This window comes from Alternaria triticimaculans, assembly GCF_023758025.1.
Source record: "Alternaria triticimaculans strain BMP 0046 chromosome Unknown scaffold_1, whole genome shotgun sequence".
NCBI classification, from domain to species: domain Eukaryota; kingdom Fungi; phylum Ascomycota; class Dothideomycetes; order Pleosporales; family Pleosporaceae; genus Alternaria; species Alternaria triticimaculans.
In genome coordinates this window covers 4,202,074-4,221,008 of record NW_026055958.1, presented here as the reverse complement: position 1 = coordinate 4,221,008, position 18,935 = coordinate 4,202,074, and the positions used below count along the sequence as shown (strand labels likewise).

At 51.8% G+C, this 18,935-nt stretch overlaps 10 protein-coding genes across 10 annotated transcripts; 6 read left to right on the top strand and 4 right to left on the bottom strand.

The window, feature by feature from the left end:
* Positions 1 to 510: 510 nt before the first annotated feature.
* Positions 511 to 1,407, top strand: J4E78_001399 (uncharacterized protein; the record flags this gene model as incomplete). Its single annotated transcript, XM_049362058.1, has 1 exon — positions 511 to 1,407. One exon carries the CDS (start codon positions 511 to 513, stop codon positions 1,405 to 1,407), a length of 897 nt encoding a protein of 298 aa, XP_049227341.1.
* A 184-nt stretch (positions 1,408 to 1,591) lies between these two features.
* J4E78_001398 (uncharacterized protein) lies at positions 1,592 to 3,053 on the bottom strand (the record flags this gene model as incomplete). The annotated part of the gene is made up of 3 exons (XM_049362057.1): positions 1,592 to 2,563; positions 2,618 to 2,918; positions 2,995 to 3,053. The coding sequence occupies 3 exons, from the start codon at positions 3,051 to 3,053 to the stop codon at positions 1,592 to 1,594; spliced, it is 1,332 nt and encodes a 443-aa protein (XP_049227340.1).
* Positions 3,054 to 3,990: 937 nt separating this feature from the next.
* On the top strand, positions 3,991 to 5,964 carry J4E78_001397 (uncharacterized protein; the record flags this gene model as incomplete). Its single annotated transcript, XM_049362056.1, has 1 exon — positions 3,991 to 5,964. One exon carries the CDS (start codon positions 3,991 to 3,993, stop codon positions 5,962 to 5,964), a length of 1,974 nt encoding a protein of 657 aa, XP_049227339.1.
* Positions 5,965 to 7,460: 1,496 nt separating this feature from the next.
* Positions 7,461 to 7,923, top strand: J4E78_001396 (uncharacterized protein; the record flags this gene model as incomplete). The annotated part of the gene is made up of 2 exons (XM_049362055.1): positions 7,461 to 7,696; positions 7,779 to 7,923. The coding sequence occupies 2 exons, from the start codon at positions 7,461 to 7,463 to the stop codon at positions 7,921 to 7,923; spliced, it is 381 nt and encodes a 126-aa protein (XP_049227338.1).
* Positions 7,924 to 8,644: 721 nt separating this feature from the next.
* J4E78_001395 (uncharacterized protein) lies at positions 8,645 to 8,998 on the top strand (the record flags this gene model as incomplete). Its single annotated transcript, XM_049362054.1, has 2 exons — positions 8,645 to 8,797; positions 8,870 to 8,998. 2 exons carry the CDS (start codon positions 8,645 to 8,647, stop codon positions 8,996 to 8,998), a joined length of 282 nt encoding a protein of 93 aa, XP_049227337.1.
* Positions 8,999 to 9,953: 955 nt separating this feature from the next.
* Positions 9,954 to 11,522, bottom strand: J4E78_001394 (uncharacterized protein; the record flags this gene model as incomplete). The annotated part of the gene is made up of 6 exons (XM_049362053.1): positions 9,954 to 10,128; positions 10,179 to 10,345; positions 10,394 to 10,501; positions 10,547 to 11,292; positions 11,357 to 11,449; positions 11,507 to 11,522. The coding sequence occupies 6 exons, from the start codon at positions 11,520 to 11,522 to the stop codon at positions 9,954 to 9,956; spliced, it is 1,305 nt and encodes a 434-aa protein (XP_049227336.1).
* A 370-nt stretch (positions 11,523 to 11,892) lies between these two features.
* On the bottom strand, positions 11,893 to 13,616 carry J4E78_001393 (uncharacterized protein; the record flags this gene model as incomplete). The annotated part of the gene is made up of 3 exons (XM_049362052.1): positions 11,893 to 12,595; positions 12,658 to 13,365; positions 13,411 to 13,616. The coding sequence occupies 3 exons, from the start codon at positions 13,614 to 13,616 to the stop codon at positions 11,893 to 11,895; spliced, it is 1,617 nt and encodes a 538-aa protein (XP_049227335.1).
* A 180-nt stretch (positions 13,617 to 13,796) lies between these two features.
* J4E78_001392 (uncharacterized protein) lies at positions 13,797 to 14,630 on the top strand (the record flags this gene model as incomplete). The annotated part of the gene is made up of 2 exons (XM_049362051.1): positions 13,797 to 13,977; positions 14,035 to 14,630. 2 exons carry the CDS (start codon positions 13,797 to 13,799, stop codon positions 14,628 to 14,630), a joined length of 777 nt encoding a protein of 258 aa, XP_049227334.1.
* Positions 14,631 to 14,814: 184 nt separating this feature from the next.
* J4E78_001391 (uncharacterized protein) lies at positions 14,815 to 15,576 on the bottom strand (the record flags this gene model as incomplete). Its single annotated transcript, XM_049362050.1, has 1 exon — positions 14,815 to 15,576. One exon carries the CDS (start codon positions 15,574 to 15,576, stop codon positions 14,815 to 14,817), a length of 762 nt encoding a protein of 253 aa, XP_049227333.1.
* Positions 15,577 to 16,435: 859 nt separating this feature from the next.
* On the top strand, positions 16,436 to 18,362 carry J4E78_001390 (uncharacterized protein; the record flags this gene model as incomplete). The annotated part of the gene is made up of 6 exons (XM_049362049.1): positions 16,436 to 16,699; positions 16,754 to 16,894; positions 16,972 to 17,392; positions 17,442 to 17,599; positions 17,647 to 17,796; positions 17,850 to 18,362. 6 exons carry the CDS (start codon positions 16,436 to 16,438, stop codon positions 18,360 to 18,362), a joined length of 1,647 nt encoding a protein of 548 aa, XP_049227332.1.
* Between the last annotated feature and the right edge of the window lie 573 nt (positions 18,363 to 18,935).

The window sequence follows — 18,935 nt, the reverse complement described above, 5'->3', positions numbered from 1 at the left end:
CTGGGTCGCTGTTCACTCGAGATGGGGTCTTTTCTAGTCATTCAAGAGAAATTGAAGTCCAGTATGAAAATTCGGTGTGGGTGTAGGCTTAGTACTGGTGCATTGGCTGCGCGAAGCCAGTCGTACCCCCTCGCTACCCATGCAGATAGAAACAATCTTGCAAGCGACGAACATCAGGCTGGCGTGTAAAAGCATGGGAGAACGAAAGCTTTCACAAGCTTTGCGACACCTAGGAGGACCTTAGTAGATTCCACACTGACAGGCTAAGGTGACGCAGAACAATGTAATCCTCAAAGTATGTGTTGGTATAAAGTGTGGGTGCTGCGAGTAACTCGTCGTGGTCTATTGGCTCACTGCAGTACCACTGGATACATCAAACAGCAACCAAGGTGCGACAAAACGTGTGGCTGTGACTCAAAAAGAGTAAAAGCATACCTACATAAAGCATGTGAAGGCGCGACCTGCAGTGAAAGAACTTCATCTCTCATACACTCAACCCTCACAAATACCATGGAATACCCCGACGATCTAGATCTAGAAGGCATGAACGCGCTGGACGAACTGACCGGCGATACCGCGCCATTCGATTCCACTGCCGCCCCCAAGCTGTCGTCCGAGCTAGAAGATTTCATCCGAGCCACCAAGTGTCATACTCCAGCGAATGGAACCCCCAAGCGCAAATCGAGCAAAATGGACTACCTCTTCAAGATCACCGCACCCATCACCCCCACAATCCTCGCCTCTGCCGCCATCCTCCCCACCCAACCCAAAATCCACCAAGGGCAAGGCGAAGACGGCGCTGCGCAATTCTGTCAAATCTGCGACATTGACATCCCAACAATCAAAGAATGGCTTGCGGAGGCATACCCCACGATCTCACCAACGTTCATCCCCATCAACATCGCACGCAAAAACCTCTCTCCAATCTCTGCATACCCAACACTCGGCTACGACACCACACTCCCCCACCGTCGCCCTCAAACCATCACGCCCTCCGACTACCTCCCAGCACAAAACCAATATCCCGTGTGGTACTTTTTCTACGGCACCCTAGCCAACAGCTCCCACCTAGCCCATCTCTTCGGTTCGCCACCAGGCCAACAACACACACTTTATCCAGCTATGATACATTCGGGAAAAATCAGGACGTGGAGTGGAAAGTACAAAGCGCTGGTCGACAACCCTGGCACGTGTGTTGAGGGGTGCGCGTACGAGGTTGTATCGCAGGAACAGGAAGACGCGTTAAGGGTGTATGAGACGGCAAAGTATGAGGTTGTGAGGGTGGAGATTATGTGTCGGATGGATTTTCGAGCGAGGTTTGTGAGGGGGTTGACGTTTCGGTTTGCGGGGGAGGAGGGGGAGTTGGATGAGGATGAGGGGGAGTCGGACGAGGATGAAGATGAGTGAGTAGCGCAGCAGTTGTGGTGTAGTAACACATTAAACATTCGTAATTGAAGAACACGTACATAAACAGAATGACAAAGGTATAACTCGCCGAAAAGGAAATTGCTTCTATATCCTGAGAATGCCGTCCCAAAGATACTCCATGCGCCACGCTGTAAATGCAGACAGAAAGGTATATGAGAGTCGATCATAGCTCGAAATTGTCAAGCCAGTGCTTAATGACCACCTTGCCCTCATTGAAAGAAGGCTTGTTCATGCGTACAACAATCGCTGCATGTGAGTGTCGATGGTTATGAATGTAGACTGGGTGCTTCGTAAAGCCAACGTTGTCCAGCGCTTCGATCATCCCGAATTGCTCTTGGGTAAGAGCCAGCGTGGGGAAGGTGGGAGTCGCGGCCTCTTTTTGCTCTTGTATCGAGTCGACGTCGGATCTGGGTTCGTCTTTGCGTGGAGAAGCAGACCCTACGTGTTCGTAGCTCTCGCTCAAATATTCTTGGCTCTGGACGTGGTTTGCGTTTTCGTACATGCCCTCGGCCTCGCGCCGTACGGCATTGATCATGAGCGGTATGCGATAGCGCGCGTAGTCGATGCCAGATCTGCCTTCCTCATGCAGTCTTATCCGTTGCTGGCTGCGAATCGATTGGAATGCCGAGTTGATGAGGAAAGCTGACACGCCGATTGGTACGAGGACTGTCAAGGCAGCGACAATGCCCGTCCGTCCCAGTATTGTCCATGTACCCTGTACCAGTCGTTGCGACAACGCCGGTGGTTCCTCTGGCTCCTTGTGCGAGACTGGGTGCTGCCCGTCGACGATGACATCTTCGTAGTCTGGGATGTAGTTGATTTTGATGTCGTCTGGGTCGACAAAAGGGTCGGTTTGCGAGATACCGGCGGTGTAGTATGTGACCGTTCGATCGTTCACGACGTTCGCGTATAGACTCCGGTGCTTGAATTGGGCAAGGCCTCGAATGAAGATGCTTTCGGGGTCCGCGAGTACGGCTAGAAGCGATCGGTCCGTGTCCCTGAATTTATCGACGCCAAACAGTTGTCTCCCGCTCATGGAGAGTGTTCGGGCACCCAAGACGTTCCATATGTGGCTGTGGTAGCCTTTGAGGGGTGTTCGTACGCCGAGATGTGGTGTCGCAAAGGTTGTGAAGTTCTGGTAGCGTTAGCAAAATGGGCTGGAGAGTCGTGGATGGCCGTGTAGACATACGACTGGGTGTATCTTCTCAAAGATGCCTCTGTGGAACAGCAGGCCAATAGCATAGCGTGCTATTAAGCCTCCTAGTGAGTATCCGACGACACTAATCTTCGTTATGTCGTGTCCAGCCTCAGCCAGCTCCTCCAGCTTCCTCTCTACTTCTTCTGCCACTCGCTCGCCACCGGTATCGATGCCATCGTACGTGAAGCTGCCGGCGTTGCGCTTGGCCACGAGGATGTGCAGTTTGTCCTCTGGATATCGTTCGCCCAGAGTGGTACTGACGTATTTGAGGTGCTCAGGCTTGCCCCAGAGGCTGGGTGTGGTCAGCGACAGTGTTCCTTCTTGTCATGATAAGAGGCGATAAGCGTGCGACAGAGACAGGGACGTACCCATGAACGAGGACACAGAGGTGGTCGGCTTTCTTGGAGGTGTTCGTGGAGGAAGACATGGCGAGAGATATCGATCTTGGCTGCCTTGAGTATTACGGTGGAAGGCGCAGTATTTGTATATCGCTCGGGCGTCCACAAGTCGTCCGAAAGGCGCAGTATGACCCGAGACGCGCGCGGTCCGAAAAGCAATTCCTATGCGACGAGGACACTTGAGATGTCGCGGAAAGTGGCGAGTTTGTCAGGATATGATGTGTAGATGCGCAGGTTCACTCAAGTAAAATTGCGCATACATTTATGGGTATTGAGGCTGGCTGGAGGGTGAAAGGGAGGCGGCGTTGAGATGCGCACGGGTTGCATCACCGCGTCATGACGGAATTAAGGCGGATCGCCGTCGCAAGTTCGCCCGCCCGCGTCCGTGGACCCTGCGTCTAGCGCTAAACATCTACAGGGCTGAGATGCGCATCTCACCTCATCCCTCACCTTCACCGTCTAGCCCGCTCTAGCTCTTTCGGGATAGCTGGAGCTCGTACTGAAGCTTGCTGGTAATTTTGGGTGCAGCGCATCTCTACAACACTGCCCTTCGTGAAGCTACAAGAAGACTCTTAACGCGCAGGCTGTCGTACCAGCCGCCTTTGCATCTACATCAATATTTTCCTGCGCAATGAGATGTTGAAAGCTTGACCATCACTCCATCAGACCGTTGCCAATTCGTGCAATCAACCGTGTGGCTGGTGTCAGACCCAAGGCCATTTCCCGTATACCGCATCCATTGGCTGTATAACTCTTCGTCAGCTCTAGCCTGGCACCCAATACAAGAAACAATTGAACAGGTCTGCAGACTACCTTGAAACAAGAACTTGCAAAGTAGGTCAGCTAACGTCAACGTAGGCTCTAGAGTGTTCAGATTTTTCCTAATATCGTGCTGGTAGGTCACAGGCGCATACAGCCTGGCATTGGATTTACTCACAGAAAAGAATACGTCGCAACGGACCAATCATGTGGCCTTCAGTACCAGCTTACAGAAGCTTTTCCAACGTAGCATGTCCTTCGGGTGCAAAGTGTGAGCTGCCGCACTGCATCTTCGGTCACGATTCTACAAAATCCACTACAACACGACGATCTCCACCGCCAGCTGCAGCAACATATGATCCGGAGCCAATCGCGAAGAGACTGAAGCTTGACCACGACAATAAAGCACCCACTATCACCAAGCCTACGCCAGCCCAGAACACGCCCGATGTCTCGGTCAGCACGGACATACCCAAAAATAAGACACCGACAACAAACAATGGGGCTGCGGCTGTTAACCCTGCCCCTTCTAAAGCATCTGTCACGGTTGCCACTATCTCTACTCTCCCTAAGTCTGCCACACGGCCAGTATCACCGCCTCCGGCTACAACTGCGCCCAAGGCTACCGTCAAACCCGATGCTCCTGTTGCCTTGATGCCACGCAAACTCAACAAAGAACCAGCCACCTTCACCAAACGGGTCGCTCTGCTTAAGGCGCTACACTCCTACATGAAGCCGCAGAACGATAAGCTTCTCAAAGCAGTCAAGCCTGAGATCAAAGCCCTGCATCTATCCGCAAACCAGCTAAACAAGCTAGCAGTTGACGAAGAAGAAAGGATAGCTACATCAAACCCCTCGGTATACGAGAACATACTCAAGCAGCGATTGGTCAAGCTGAAAGGCATGCCGGCAGAGGAATGGGTAAAGGAACGGCGCGATGCGGTAGCCAAGGAGAGTGGAGAGCCACCAAAGAAAGCACCACCTAAGAAGATAGACACGAGTCTTACAGCGAAAGAAGAGGTGACGTTCCTCCCCCGGCTTGTGTGCCCGCAGGATGGATTAGACCAGCACGGCTATGTGACCAAGGTACCTGCTGAGGCCGATCTCAACGAGACGAAGTTGGCGCTCGAAGCAGCTGGCGGCTGGGAGCAGTGTGACCGCTGCAACACCCGTTTCCAGGTCTTCTCGGAGCGGCGAGAAGAAGATGGAGCGCTCACAACGGGAGGGCAGTGCAAGCATCACTGGGGGAGGCGCGTTTTTCCAAGGAAAACAAGAGGGGTCGCCCCAGAGCCTACAAAGTTCAGTTGCTGCAATGGGGAGGTGGGGTCACCGGGCTGCACTACACATCCTACCCACGTGTACAACGTCAAAGACCCAAATCGACTGTCACTTATCATGCCGTTTGTAGAAACGCCGGAGAACGACAAGGTCCCGAAGGACACCGCTGTTTGCTTCGACTGCGAGATGGGCTATACCACCAACGGCCTTGAGATGCTTCGTCTCACAGTCATCACATGGCCACAACACAAGCCTCTTGTCGACGTACTGGTCCGCCCACTTGGACACGTCCTGGACTTCAACACCCGCTTCTCTGGCATCACCGCAGACCAGTTCCTGAACGCGAAACCATATGATTCAGACAACCCAAAACCCGTCCGCAAAGACCTACGTATCGTCAACTCTCCCCATGCAGCAAGAGAACTCTTTCTCTCTCACGTCTCTCCCACCACCCCGGTCCTTGGTCATGCCCTCGAAAACGATCTCAACACTATTCGCCTCGTCCACCCCACCATCATCGACACCGTACTCCTATATCCAAACCCCAGCGGTCTCCCCTTTCGATTCGGCCTGCGGAAACTAGCGTCAGATCATCTTGGCGAGCAAATCCAACAAGGAGGCGCTGCCGGTCACGACAGCTACGAGGATGCGCGCACCACGGGCGAACTAGTCCGATGCAAGATCAAGGAGAGGTGGAAACTTCTCAAGATTGACGGCTGGCAGATTAGAGACGACGGCGTTTATCCGCCTATGCCGGCTGAGAAGCCGCCGGAGCATGTACCAGTGGCGCCATCCATGGTGCCAGAGGCGAAGATGGCGGTGTTAGAAGGAAATCCGGCGCAGAAGAGGAAGGCGGAAGATGAGAAGGGTGACGAAGAGCCGGAGGCGAAGGAGCAGGGATGAGTATGCGGTGGTAGTGCGGTTCCTGGCGTGCGAAAACAGAGGCAAGGATGAGCGGAAGGGTGATATGATTGGTTATGTACATATGCATTATATTGCAGCATAGCACTTCATGTAAGGAAAAATCCGAATACTATGGAGCCTACATCAATGTAAAAGCGTGCAAAGCAGGTGACCGAACGTCAATGTAGGCTCTAGACCTGTTTAACTTTTTCTTTGTATGAGGTGGTAGCGCACACGTGTTTTGATGTAGTGAGAGGACACCCGCATTAGCATGCGGTGGGGCAGGAAGTATGATTTTGGTGTGGAAATGCGGGATGACTTCCCCATTCTGTAGCTATCCCATAGACCACCTTCTTGAGCAGCCCTAGCCCTTATACATCCGCGACTTGCATTCTTCCTTGTCGATCTCTTAGTCTCCCCCTAGTGCGTGTGCTGGGCTCGTCTATCATCATCATCGTCGTCCTCGTCGCCTCCTCAACGCTTCTCTCGTCTTCCCTTTCTTCCCCGGTCTTCCGCATCGCACCTCCCAGCCTTGCAGATCTGCACTTGAATACTGTTACTTCCCATACCTCTCCTCAGCCCACTTTCTCCCTATCCAACCCCTGCACCCCGTCCAACCCCTCCTTCGTAGCCTCATACACAACATCTGTATCTAGATCCTTCATCACCCCTATCACAACGCCTATGCTCTCGATGAACCCGTTCACCGCGACGCGCAACATGCGGTTTGTGGTTGCTGCGTAGTTTACTTGTAGGACGCTTTGCTCTGTGGATGAGGATGAGGGGGAGGGTGGTGTGATGAGCGTGAATGCGCGGCGGACGAGGGGTGAGAGTTCGGCGTCGACGGAGAGGGCGCGGGAGGCGGTTGAGGCGAGGTGGGGGGTTGGGAAGGGGATGTTTAGGGTGCTGTGCTGGTGTTAGTAAGATTAACTGCATTTGATATGGGCTGAAAGCGTACAGGGTGCAGGGGAAGTCCTCTGCTTTCCAATCTTTTTGGTCTGCCATGTTGCTGTGCCGCTCGTGGTCTTTGTCTGCTCTGCAACGTCTGTGGCGCCGAACGAATATGTGTTCGAGTATGATATACCTAGTCGGGTTCTCTGACAGTCTTCGATGTCGATTTCGGCACGATGCGCGTTCAAGGATGCTAGCCTGGGCCCGTCTTCGCGATGAGGCTCAAATCGCGAAATGTGGGGGAGGGGTAGATGCCACCCCCATGCGGTAAGGCGCGTCCGGTGGAGCTATGACCCGCATGCCGCCAGCCATGCCAGGTACAATTGGAGAGAGCGTCATACATCATCATTGCTAGCTGAAATGTGCAATCGCGTCATGCGTCATTTGCTTTTGCATACCTCGGTCTCTTCTAGATTTTTGCTTCCTTATATCCATCCACCCTGACTTCAATCATCAAATCGACCCAATTGACACATACACAACCTCGCCTTCAACCCTCACCACCTACGTAATAGACAGCTCCAAGCTCGACGAGCCAACCCACCATGTTTCGCAACAGCATGATCCGGTCCACCAGGACCCTCCGCCTCACCGCCCCATCCGCACGCCCTTTCTCCATCTCAGCCTCAAAACGCGTCGAGCAATACCCCAACAACCTAAGCACCAACTCAAAGACCAAGACGGACAAATACGACAGCGATAGCCCGCACGCGGTACAAGAGAAGGTCAAGCAGGGCGACACACACAACGTCCAGGAGAGCAATGCAAAGGCAGGCATAGAGTGAGTGGTTTCCAGCAACATACATACGGGGACGGAAGGCAAAGAACGTGGCTTATCGCAACATACGGCTAATACCATGAAGCAGCGCACAAAAAGAGGGCAGCGGTGGTCATGCGACTGAAGGAAAGGACTCGGCTGGTGGGAAGGAGAAGGCGAAGAAAGAGTTCCCCGAGGCGCCCGACCCAGCTATTGGTATGCAGGATGAGAGGGGTGGACGGGGTGGTTAAGTGCGCCTAGGCGTGCCGGGGTACGATGTAGTCTTCGAGCGTGTGTGCTTACGTTTTTCGATAAGTCTGCTCGTCTGCCTGGTGTTGTGTTCGATCAAGATCACAGGTTATGATGTTCGGTCGAAGATCAATAACCTGTGATCTTGATCGAACACAACACCAGTCAGATGAGTACATTCGTTGAGACGCCTAAGTGCATACAAAGAAACCGCATTGGAGGACGAGACTAGAACGAAGGCAGAGCGTGTTGATCGAGGTCTAGGAATCAACATAATACGAAGAGATATTGCCAAGTCTGCGGATCCTACCATGGTGGCTTGTTGGTGTGAAGTATCGGATAACTACAAAATGCATCACTACCATTCAGAATCGGATACCGATACTGATCCGGCGATGCTCGCCGTACTATCCGCTGTATGTTTTGTCGCTTCTTACATTCCAAAACATTTCGCAAGGGACGAATAAAGGAAAGTCCATGCGGCCTACCCAACGACCTACCAGACGATACGAACATGAAAGAAACCACGACTAACCAACACAGGAAATGCACTCGCAACTCCATCATTCACTGTAGGTAGATAAATACTCGGATCATCGTGCCTATTGAAATAGTCCAGCACAGCGGCCCATCAGCTCCACCTAACCACTCTCACTCTTCTCTACTCAACTCAACTCAACTCTACTCCACCACAGAGAAAGCACTCAACCAGTTACCGGCATCATGAAATTCCCAACCCTCTTCCTCGTAGCCCTCACCACCGTCGCGAGCGCGACCCCCATCATCTCCCTCGAACTAGCAGAACGCCAGATCATGACCGACAACCCAACCAACATCTGCGGAACATGTGCTCTCGTCATCGATCTCTACTCCAAGGTAAGTTTCTTGATCACAACTCCTCCCTTTACCCATTGCATGACAAAGACCGATCTGACAATCCTTCCATAGGTAAACCACTGCCTCCCCAATGAGATAAGGAAGAAACAAGGTGCTTGTTACGATGAACAGGTGTGCAAGGCTGTTAAGAAGAATCTGCTGTGCAAGGGCGCTTGCGGGTATTCGTGTATGAGCGTGTGAGGGGTTGGGCTGTTGTACAAGGGGTGACACGTGTGCGTCCGGAGTAGCTTCCAATGGATTGGTAGGGGACTCGTTTGTTAAGCTTATGGGTATGGTTGGGTGAGATGGGCGGATGGGTATCTAGGGTGGGTGATTGTGATAGTGATGAGGATGTGATTGATACATCTTGACGGATTGTTTGTTACTTTCTTTCGCTCGCTTGGATATAGCTTTCCTTTTACCATTTATCTACGTTCCCTGATCTACAAGTCCACTTCCCTTCATATCTCTATCTCATTCCAATCTTCAAGAACCGCTGTCTTGAACATGGCTCGTCTCGCATCCTCAACAACCCTCTTCTTCCTCTTCGTTACGACAATCGTCGTAGCGCACCCACTCGCGGCAACCCCTCCTCTCGACCAGCCAATCCCGAATCCACCCTCTTTCCCACCTATCTATCACAAAGGTCCGGTCGCGAATGTCCCTAGACATGAGGCGCACACATGCAGATATCATACCGGGTACAACTGCTAGAGTGAGTCTCGTAGTGTTCCGATGCCAGGTAAGGATATAGCATGACGCTGTAGAGAAGGAATAATGGGAAATGAGCTGATGTCAACATAGTGTTGTTGCGACGGTGCTGTTCGACGTGTTTGAGAGGATGAGTGCGAAGTTCGCGGGCAGCATCTTTGGTATATGAACGAGTGGCTTTCGGGTGTTGTGGCGTGGACTAGATCGGCTGATGTTGGAGATAAGAGACTATAAGATGTTGGATCTTGACTTGACCCTGATTGTTCTGCATTCTTATCGAGAAGAGATGAGGGAAATGAAGCAATCGTCCACTGATATCCCTTTCTGTTTGAGAGCCAACAAATCCCGCCATGATACAGGCTTATGACAGTCGCTTTACATGATGAAAGTCTGCACGTACTCCCGATACATCAAGATACCAATCGTCCTGCATAACACCCACCCTTCACTCCTGCAATACCTTGGTGACCCTCAGATTGACGCCGAAGTTGTAGTCCTTGTCAAAAGCCAGACCAAAGTCTCGATCAGGCGTGATGTTCTCGATGGAGGAATCTACAAGCTCCAGGTCAAAGTTCTGAACCATAGCCGCGATGGTGAGGTACATCTCTGCGTATGCTAGGCTAGACTCCGTTAGTATAAGTCTAATGTACTCAAAGGTATAATGACTTACTTGATGCCAAGGCAAGCTCGGCTGCCCTTCGAGAAGGTAACGAGATACTTGTCGAGAAATTCTCCGCGGGCTTTGGCTTCGATCCATCGCTCGGGTCGGAAGATATGAGGATCTGGGAATACGTCGGGGTGGTTGTTGAGTAGATACGGGGATGCGCCGATGATGGTCTTGGTAGTGTTAGACAATTGAAGCCCCAAAATGAGTGTCATACTTACACCAGATGGGATGAGCAGGTCCTTGTAGGGAATAGGCTCCACAACCACGCGTGGAAAGCGGCCTGTGAAGCAACACTGGAAGCGGAGAGACTCGTTGATGACGGCTGTCTAGTCTTTGTTAGTCGTTACGACTGAGTGTGGCGATCGACTTACCAGATACGGCAGAGCCTCGAGCTCAGTCAAGGTCGATGTAGGATGAGACTCCAGCTCCACTCGCAGCTTCGCCAATATACCGGGATACGTGAGCAAGTAGCACATTGCACAAGTCAGAAACCGAGCTGTAGTATCCACCCCAGCAAACAAGATGAGCGTGCCCTCATCCTTCAATCGCTGCAACGTCTTTTCTTCTTCAGGAACTTTAGAGCTGAGTAGCGCATCGAATATCGTCCTAGGCTTGGCCGGCTCCACTCCTTCTTGGCTCTTCTTCAGCGCCTCGATGGAGTATCTCGTGATTCGGTTATCAAAGTCCAACCAGCTGACGATAGACGGGTTGATACGGGTGATCAACCAGGCCGGAATACGCATCAGAACCGCATCCATGGCCGGAAAGAATTTGCGCAGGTTTAGAGTCAACGCTACGCCTTTGACGTCTCGCTGGAGCTCACATGGTAATCCAGGCTTATCGAGGTCGCCGAAACTCTCTCCGTACGCGTAGTGCGAGATGATGTCAACCGCGAGGCTGCCAAACATGAGATGTCCGATGAGTGTCTCTTCTGTACGGTAGGCCTGTTTCATCAGCATGACCAACTTATCGACTTTTGACTGGACAACAATTTCGAGATCAGAGATGGACTTCTTGGAGAACATGTTGGCGATGTAACCCCGACGTTGGCGGTGCAGGTCGTGATCTTTGGTGGAGACCACAGACGTAGCTACGGTTTGTGAAAGCTCGGGGTGCTCTGCAGAGGTAGAGGTACGAAGTCAGTATATGTCTCACGTGCACTTCGTACAGTCAAAACTCACTGTTCATTTTCCGTCCAGCGCCTGAGTAGATCTCGGTGTAGAAGAAGGGATCGTTTAATGAGAGATGGTCCGGATTGACTCGTACGAGGGGGCCTGCATGCCATTAGCCAATGCCTTTTGTGTGGATTGCGTCTCGTGTCTAGTACCTACCATATTTCTCATGCATTTGAATGACCTTTTTGAGATACTGCCCACCTTGCAGGACGTCGTAGTAGAACTCCGCCAGATATGACGCCGTCGCCCACCACGGACCGGGAAAGTGAGCCAATGGGTGAAAGAAGACATTGTAGAAAATTTTGCTGGACCAGTACGTCAAGGCAAGTGCGAACAAGCCTGTGAGTATGCTGAGTCGATCAAGCTCCATACTCGAGGCCAATCGACAGTCGTCGTGATCGCGTTAGTGTTTGAGAACGTAAGGAGGACACACAAAGTGCTTAACGTGCGTGGTCGAAAGAACGGTAGATAAAAAATTTGGGGGTTACACGACAATCACACGGCAAGACTGCGCCACATCCGAAAAAGGAAGGTCCCTCCCTTCACTGCTCCTTGCCAGCCCTGCGTTTGCGTATGCGCACGGCTATTTTCTCCTTCGGACGCACCAGTCCAAAAGCCGACTCCCGCAACTCAGGCATCGCTGCATCGATCAAATCCGGATCGCATAGCTGTATCTCGAACTCGTTGAATAGAAAAGCCATAGTCGCTGCTTGCATGGCTCTGAAATAATGGCTAGCAAGGTCGAACGCCATCTTGTCACCGATTGTAGGGACCAGCAGCTCGAGATCTTGCGCGTCGAATCTCGCCTCATTCATGCTACTGCGGCTCTTTCGCTGACCCTGTGCCTTTGAAGTGTCTTTCTCAGGGATCAAGAAGCGCTCAGCCCAGAATTCCTCCAGTGGTTTTTCGACAGTGCGTGGCCGCGCCTTTGCCCACACTTTCGTGTTCAGTGCGAGATCTCGCGAAAACGAAATTCCATTGCAATCTTTGGGAAGTATCCACTCGCTGTCAAGGGCGATATCAGCCCTTGGGATAGATATCATATACTTTGCCACGCGGAGACGGCTGACCTCTGCCTGCAGAGACTGGAAGAGGGGCCTAGCTAGAATCCTATTCACATCATACGCGGCCGCTTTTGTCGGCTTGCCTGCGGAGGCCATCGCAGTGATTTGTTCGGCTAGGTATGGTTTGCGTAGCGATTCGATCGTGGTCCAAATGGCGCAAGGGACCAATTCCACATTCGAGCTATAAGCAGGTCAGCACGACTGTGCGAGCCAGGGTAGTATAGTTTCACGGAGCATGCCTACTAGTGCAATACGTCTAACATCTCCGCGATTCTTGCCTCAGAAGGTAGCTGGCTGCTCGCAATCATGTTATCAAGTTCTTGGATGAACTTCGAACCCCTATGCTCATCCAGATCTGCGTCGTCAGGTCCAGTCTTCGCGAACTCGGTGCCACTGTGGTTGACTTTCAGCCACTTTTCGACGCCCTGCCATAGCCGGTCGAGCGACTCTTTGTAAGGTGGGGTCCTGAACAAATCATCTGTTGATAGGAAGCCTTGGATAGCTTCTTCGAACTTCCAGTAGTCTTTTATGAGGCCAGGATACTGCTTGAGGATGGCGGAGCCAAAGAGCAATTCCACAGAGCACCTTGTAAGGACTTGCTCGAGGAACGACCAGACGTCTTCTATCTGGGTCCAGCTGCTGACTTGAAACATCTTATCGTTCATGTTACGCGACAAGATATCGGTATACAGGTTGGTCATGGTGGCCAGCGAGCTGCCTTCCAGATACTTGCATGTTGTCACGCCACGCTCAAAGCTGATATCTCGCATGTGGGCAGCGGCGTCGTCATACTTCTTCTCAAGGTCTTTGCGAGAGAGCACAATTACTTCGTGCATATTCCTCCTTGTGATGACTGGCCTACATGCTTGCATGGCCTTCTTCACATGTTCCGGGTCTCGAAGAACGGCGAAATTCAAGATGAGGAACGGCGCGAACCGTCCATATTCTTCACTGAGATGTGTCAGTACTTTCCAACCACTACCAAAATGGATTTACATCAGCTTCGCGAAGTACTTCTGCGTTCCATTGAACACGAAGCCGAGATAATGGGAAGCTATTAGAACAGAGTAGGGAATCGATGGTGGTAATTTCCCGGACGACTCCTTGTCCTTCACGACTGAGTAAAAAATGAATGTTGTAAGATAGTAAGTCAACGCAGGTGCGATGATTAGGAGGGCGAGTATGAGTACGAGGAGCAACATTGCGGTTGTGATGGAGATGGGATAGATCAAGGTACCTCCAGGGCTAGGTGAGATTTGACGAGCGCGCTATCTAGATGGGGTAAGTCTGATTTCCACGCGTCGCGCTAGTCCCCGCGATCCAACATTGCCTGCACATGTCCATGTCCGCAATGATGGTCAACCCTACCCAACGCTCTCACAATGGACCGACGCGTGCCAAATGCGAGATCGAAACAAGGCACTGTCGTTGAGCAGAAGCAAAGGTTTCTCCAGACCAGGAAACACATTCTATCGCGTCCAATACCGCCGTCAGAACGGTTACGCACTCTTGCGCAAGATGGTGGCATTGAACTCAGTGTTATGAAAGGCGTGCTTGATAAAGGTATATAGTCGTCTCACTCACATGCTCTACGTATTAGCACTAATGGCTACCGAACAGTCAACCGCGACCTCAAACAACACTCCCGAAAAGTCTACAGCCGCCAGATGATCGAGCACGTCGTCGAGCAAATAGACATCCTATACTGGGACTCCGGCGCGCAACACGCCGACGACGACAACGAAGACGCGCACACTTCCTCCTCTTTACCCGAAAACGACGCGCACACCCTCTACCAAAAGGACGACCTAACCCTCGACGAGAACATCGCAAAGCTACCAACCACATGGCCCGACCGCGACGCCCAAGTCACACAGGACGAATACCTCTCCTCCGTCTCCCGCCTTCAAGAACTCTCTGCACATAGGCAGACGCTTCAGAACAGGCTGAATACGTATCGTACACTGCTTTCGCTGCTAGAGCCGTACCGCAACCCCAAGGAGAATATACAGCCGAATCTGGTGTGGAAGGATGCGCCGCTTGCGTCGGAGTTGGCAAAGACGCGCACGCTGGCGATACGGGTTGCGGCGCGTGTGGAAGAGAAGTTTGGGGATGTGCAGGTTCCTTCTACGGCGGAGGATGAGGAGGATGTTGATATGGAGGGGCTGGATAATGAAGGGAGGGGGAAAGTGGATGCGGTGTTGGCGAGTTGGTGACAATGGGCGAACTGCCGTGGCCCCTTCCACTCTGTATTTTCGTTTGGCGTTTGGATATGATACCCCCGGTTCATCACCTCTTACATTGGCAGACAACGTTTACAAAAGAAATAGGTATCGCGAAGCTATTGATACAGCCAAGACCCTTCCATCCGCTTCAGCAGCCCAAGAAACATCTACGTTGCTAAGACCCGACCCCCACCTTCCCCCTCTCCTCCACCGTCCTCGCCATCTCATCTCCCACATCCGACCCCATCTTCTTGAACCCCTCAACCACACCCCTCTGATCCCCTACCCCCATCTCTTGACTCATCTTCCACTTGCCTCCCAAATCCATTATCTCAATCTGCACCCCAATAATCGCCTTCTTCAATATCTCAATATAACTCGATGGCGCATCATCAACCTCCCACGGCTTCTCGTAGCCCATGATATCCCGTTCAGACTGCAGCGACAGATCTCGGATCTGTTTGTCGAGAAAGGTACCTGTGGAAGGGTCTTTTGTGTCGTGGAAGATGGTGGCTCGGCCGTAGACTTGGACGGCGGAGTAGTTCCATGTTGGGACTACTTTTCCGGTTACTGGTTTCGTCTCGGTGTAGAATTTTGGGGTCACATAGTGGTGGGCTGGGCCGTTGAACAGGATCATGATGTCGCGTGAGAGGGCTTGGATAGGCTGGTCTGTGTCGGAGTTGGTTTGCGATTTGAGATGTTCGATTAGGACTTTGGCTTGGGGGTTGGCGCGAGCGATGTGGCCGCGGAGGACGCCGAGATGGGTCGAGTCGGCTTTGGGTTCTTCGGTGTCTAGGACCCAGGGGATGTGACTGGATTGCAAGAAGGGATGTGACTTGGATTCGATGGCTGTGGTGAAGATGCCTAATGGGTTTGCGCGGATGAATTGATGTAGTTTGGCAATATCTGCCTCGGCGTGAACGGCACGAAGATACATCGTGGGTGGCTAGTGGTTGTTGATATTGTTTACTGGGAAATGTTGAAGTTTTGACAATGTCAGTATTGTTGATTATGAATGGCCTTAGGACGTAAGTTCTATTGAGAGTATTTAAGGTCTCTTCTGTGATATAGATGTACTGGGCTCTCTATACGTAGACATTCTCGTTGCGTTATAGGGCGTGGAAAGAACGACATGGCGTCTACGGCGTGTATCCAAAAGACCCAGCCAAAGATTGTTTGACAATACGGAATACGTGAGGGCTAGATCGCGACGACCAAAGAACGAAGCGTGTGTATCCGCTGTTTGCCGGGCGAGAGTTCAGCTGTAGTACGGTAAACATACCCACGTTGGGAACACTTTCCATTGTGAGAAGTTCAGATGAGTAGAACACAACTAGTATGCGATAGCGACGACCTAAGCCGCGTTGTGTACTCAGTACTGCAACCGTAGCAGGTGTAATCGAGGTGACGTCATGCAGCCCTCGTTAGCACTGTACAAAGCGGCACGTTATACGGCGTCCTGCCTCGTATACTGACCGGGGATTATCGAAACTTTATCGCTACAAGTCTGACAGTTCGATCGGGTCTACAAGACCTGAGTACAATTAGTATCGTAGATGTCAAGAAGCGAAATACCGAGCCGTGTTGTCGGAAATGCTCCGCACGTAAGGTGGGGTTGAGTCCTGATGCGGTAGGTGCAAGCGACTATCCTGATAAACGCAGTACGTATGAGCGTTATCATCGCCCTTTAGTCCGGCGCCAGTAAGTATCGGTACAGGTGTCTCTCTGAACATTAGACAGACTGTATTTCATACCAAACTTCAGTCATCGCTGCAAACAGCGTACGTACATCGACAATGGGTTCAAACTGGGAGCAGCTTGCTGCCGACAAACGAAAGCGTATTGCCGAATCTATCCCCTCAGACTGGTTGATCCGAACAACTCCGAGCGAGAACAATCCGTTCACATATCCGAAGGAATCAGGCCTGCTTTCTGCACAAGAAATCGAGATTACCGAATCAGCGGCGACCGACCTCGTTGCTCAATTGGCGCATGGCAAGCTGAAATCGGTCGATGTAACGCTTGCGTTTTGCAAAAGAGCTGCTATAGCACAGCAACTGGTGAGATTAGAATTTATGGCAGGTCCGAGTGTGTAAGCTAACGACTGATCGTAGACGAACTGTGTACATGAGTTCTTCCCCGAAGAGGCTCTTGCACAGGCACGTGGGCTGGATGAGTATTATGCTAAGCATAACGAGCCCATTGGCCCTCTGCATGGACTTCCTATCTCGCTAAAAGATCAGCTGCGGGTCAAGGTATGGAATGATTATCTTCTCATCTGTGCGGGTTTACCTGCGTAAGCACTTAATCCACAACTGATACGCTCGATCAGGGAAAAGAGACATCAATGGGTTATGTTTCCTGGCTAGGGAAGTATGACGAACAAGACTCTGTCCTCACAGCACTTCTCCGCAAGGCCGGTGCCGTCTTCTACGTCAAGACAAGTGTTCCGCAAACATTGATGGTCTGCGAAACCGTCAACAACATCATCGGCAGAACGACAAACCCACGCAACAAGAACTGGTCGTGCGGTGGAAGCTCAGGTGGTGAAGGAGCTATGATTGGCATCCGTGGAGGCGTCATTGGTGTTGGCACTGACATTGGCGGCTCCATTAGGATTCCATCGGCGTTCAACTTCTTATATGGCATTCGTCCGAGTCATGGTCGTATGCCGTATGCGAAGATGGCGAATAGTATGGAGGGACAGGAGACTATACACAGTGTTGTCGGACCCATAGCGCACTCGGCAGCCGGTAAGTGGATTAAGGTAAACTCATGTCTACGGATAGACTGACTATCCAGACTTGAGGCTCTTCCTTACTTCGGTCCTTCAACAAGAACCCTGGAACTACGACTCCAAAGTCGTCCCCATGCCTTGGCGATCTGACCTGGAAGATGCTGTCAAAGCAAAGCTAGGTTCATCTGGCCTTACCATCGGATACTATAATTGTGACGGCAACGTGAGTTTCATAGAATCACGGCATAACCGCCTTCGCTAAAAGTATAGGTTCTCCCACATCCTCCGGTACTGCGCGGAGTAGAGCAGGTGGTTGACGTCTTGAAACAAAACAAGCACAAAGTCGTGCCGTGGACTCCCTACAAACACGACTTTGCCCATGATCTCGCTAACAAGATCTACGGAGCAGATGGTAGCACGGTAAGATCCCGTGATTGGTCTTGCGCGGTTACGCATAGCTAATCGCTCAACAGGATGTGATGAGGGACATCAAAGCTTCCGGGGAGCCGCCAATCCCCAACATCAAAGAACTCCTCAACCCGGATATCCAAAAAGCCGACTTGAACGACGTGTGGGACATCCATCTGCAAAAGTGGGACTACCAAATGCAATATCTATCCAAATGGCGAGAGGTCGAGGCTGAGCTTGGATGCGAGCTCGACTGCATAATCGGTCCCATCAGTCCAACAGCTGCTATCCGACACAACCAGTTCAAGTACTATGGCTATGCGTCTGCCATCAACTTGCTTGACTTCACCAGCGTCGTTGTCCCTGTCACTTTTGCGGATAGCAAGGTCGATGGCAAGCGGGCGGATTACAAGCCATTGAGTGACTTGGATGCAAGTGTGCAGGCGGAATACGATCCTGCTGCGTACCACGGGGCGCCAGTCGCTGTGCAGGTCATTGGAAAGAAGTTGAGCGAGGAGAAGACCTTGGCGATTGCGGAGGAGATTGGGAGGTTGTTGGGGAATGAGGTGACGCCTTGAGGAATAGTCGAATACAAATGTACACGCATTAAGACAAAAGAAAAGGCGCAAGTGTCAAGACGAATACTGGATGTCTTCAGAATAGTGCACCAAGGTTGCCCTCACGAAAAGACCCTCAGGCTCGAGCGCGAAAGACAGACAAGTGCAAGCCATGGGCTGTGTGATCTGCACGTGTGGCGTGAGTGTTGAAAGTTCGGCCAATTGAGTCAAGGGCTCGACGTGCGCCTCAGTGTGGCGCTGGCGCGTAGCTCTTCATAGAAGGTGGGAACAGCCTGGCGCGTGCGCAGTCTAATACGGCAATACGGAGCGGATTCCTGGTAGCAGAACGTCATCGAGTACGGGGAGGATGCTCAGATCGGGTCCATGCATGTGCCTCAATCTTAATGCTCCTTACCCACAGAGACGGTCGTACAACAGATGCCATCGTGAAAGCAGTGTTGTTCTGCTGCGCGTAACAAAATCACTGTGTCGCTGTCAGCCTCAAAGAGAAAAGGCCTAGGCCAAACGGCCGTCTGTAGTTTCAGATTAAAGACCAGGCCAGCGGTTGTTTGGCTCAAACGGCGGGCGGTTGGC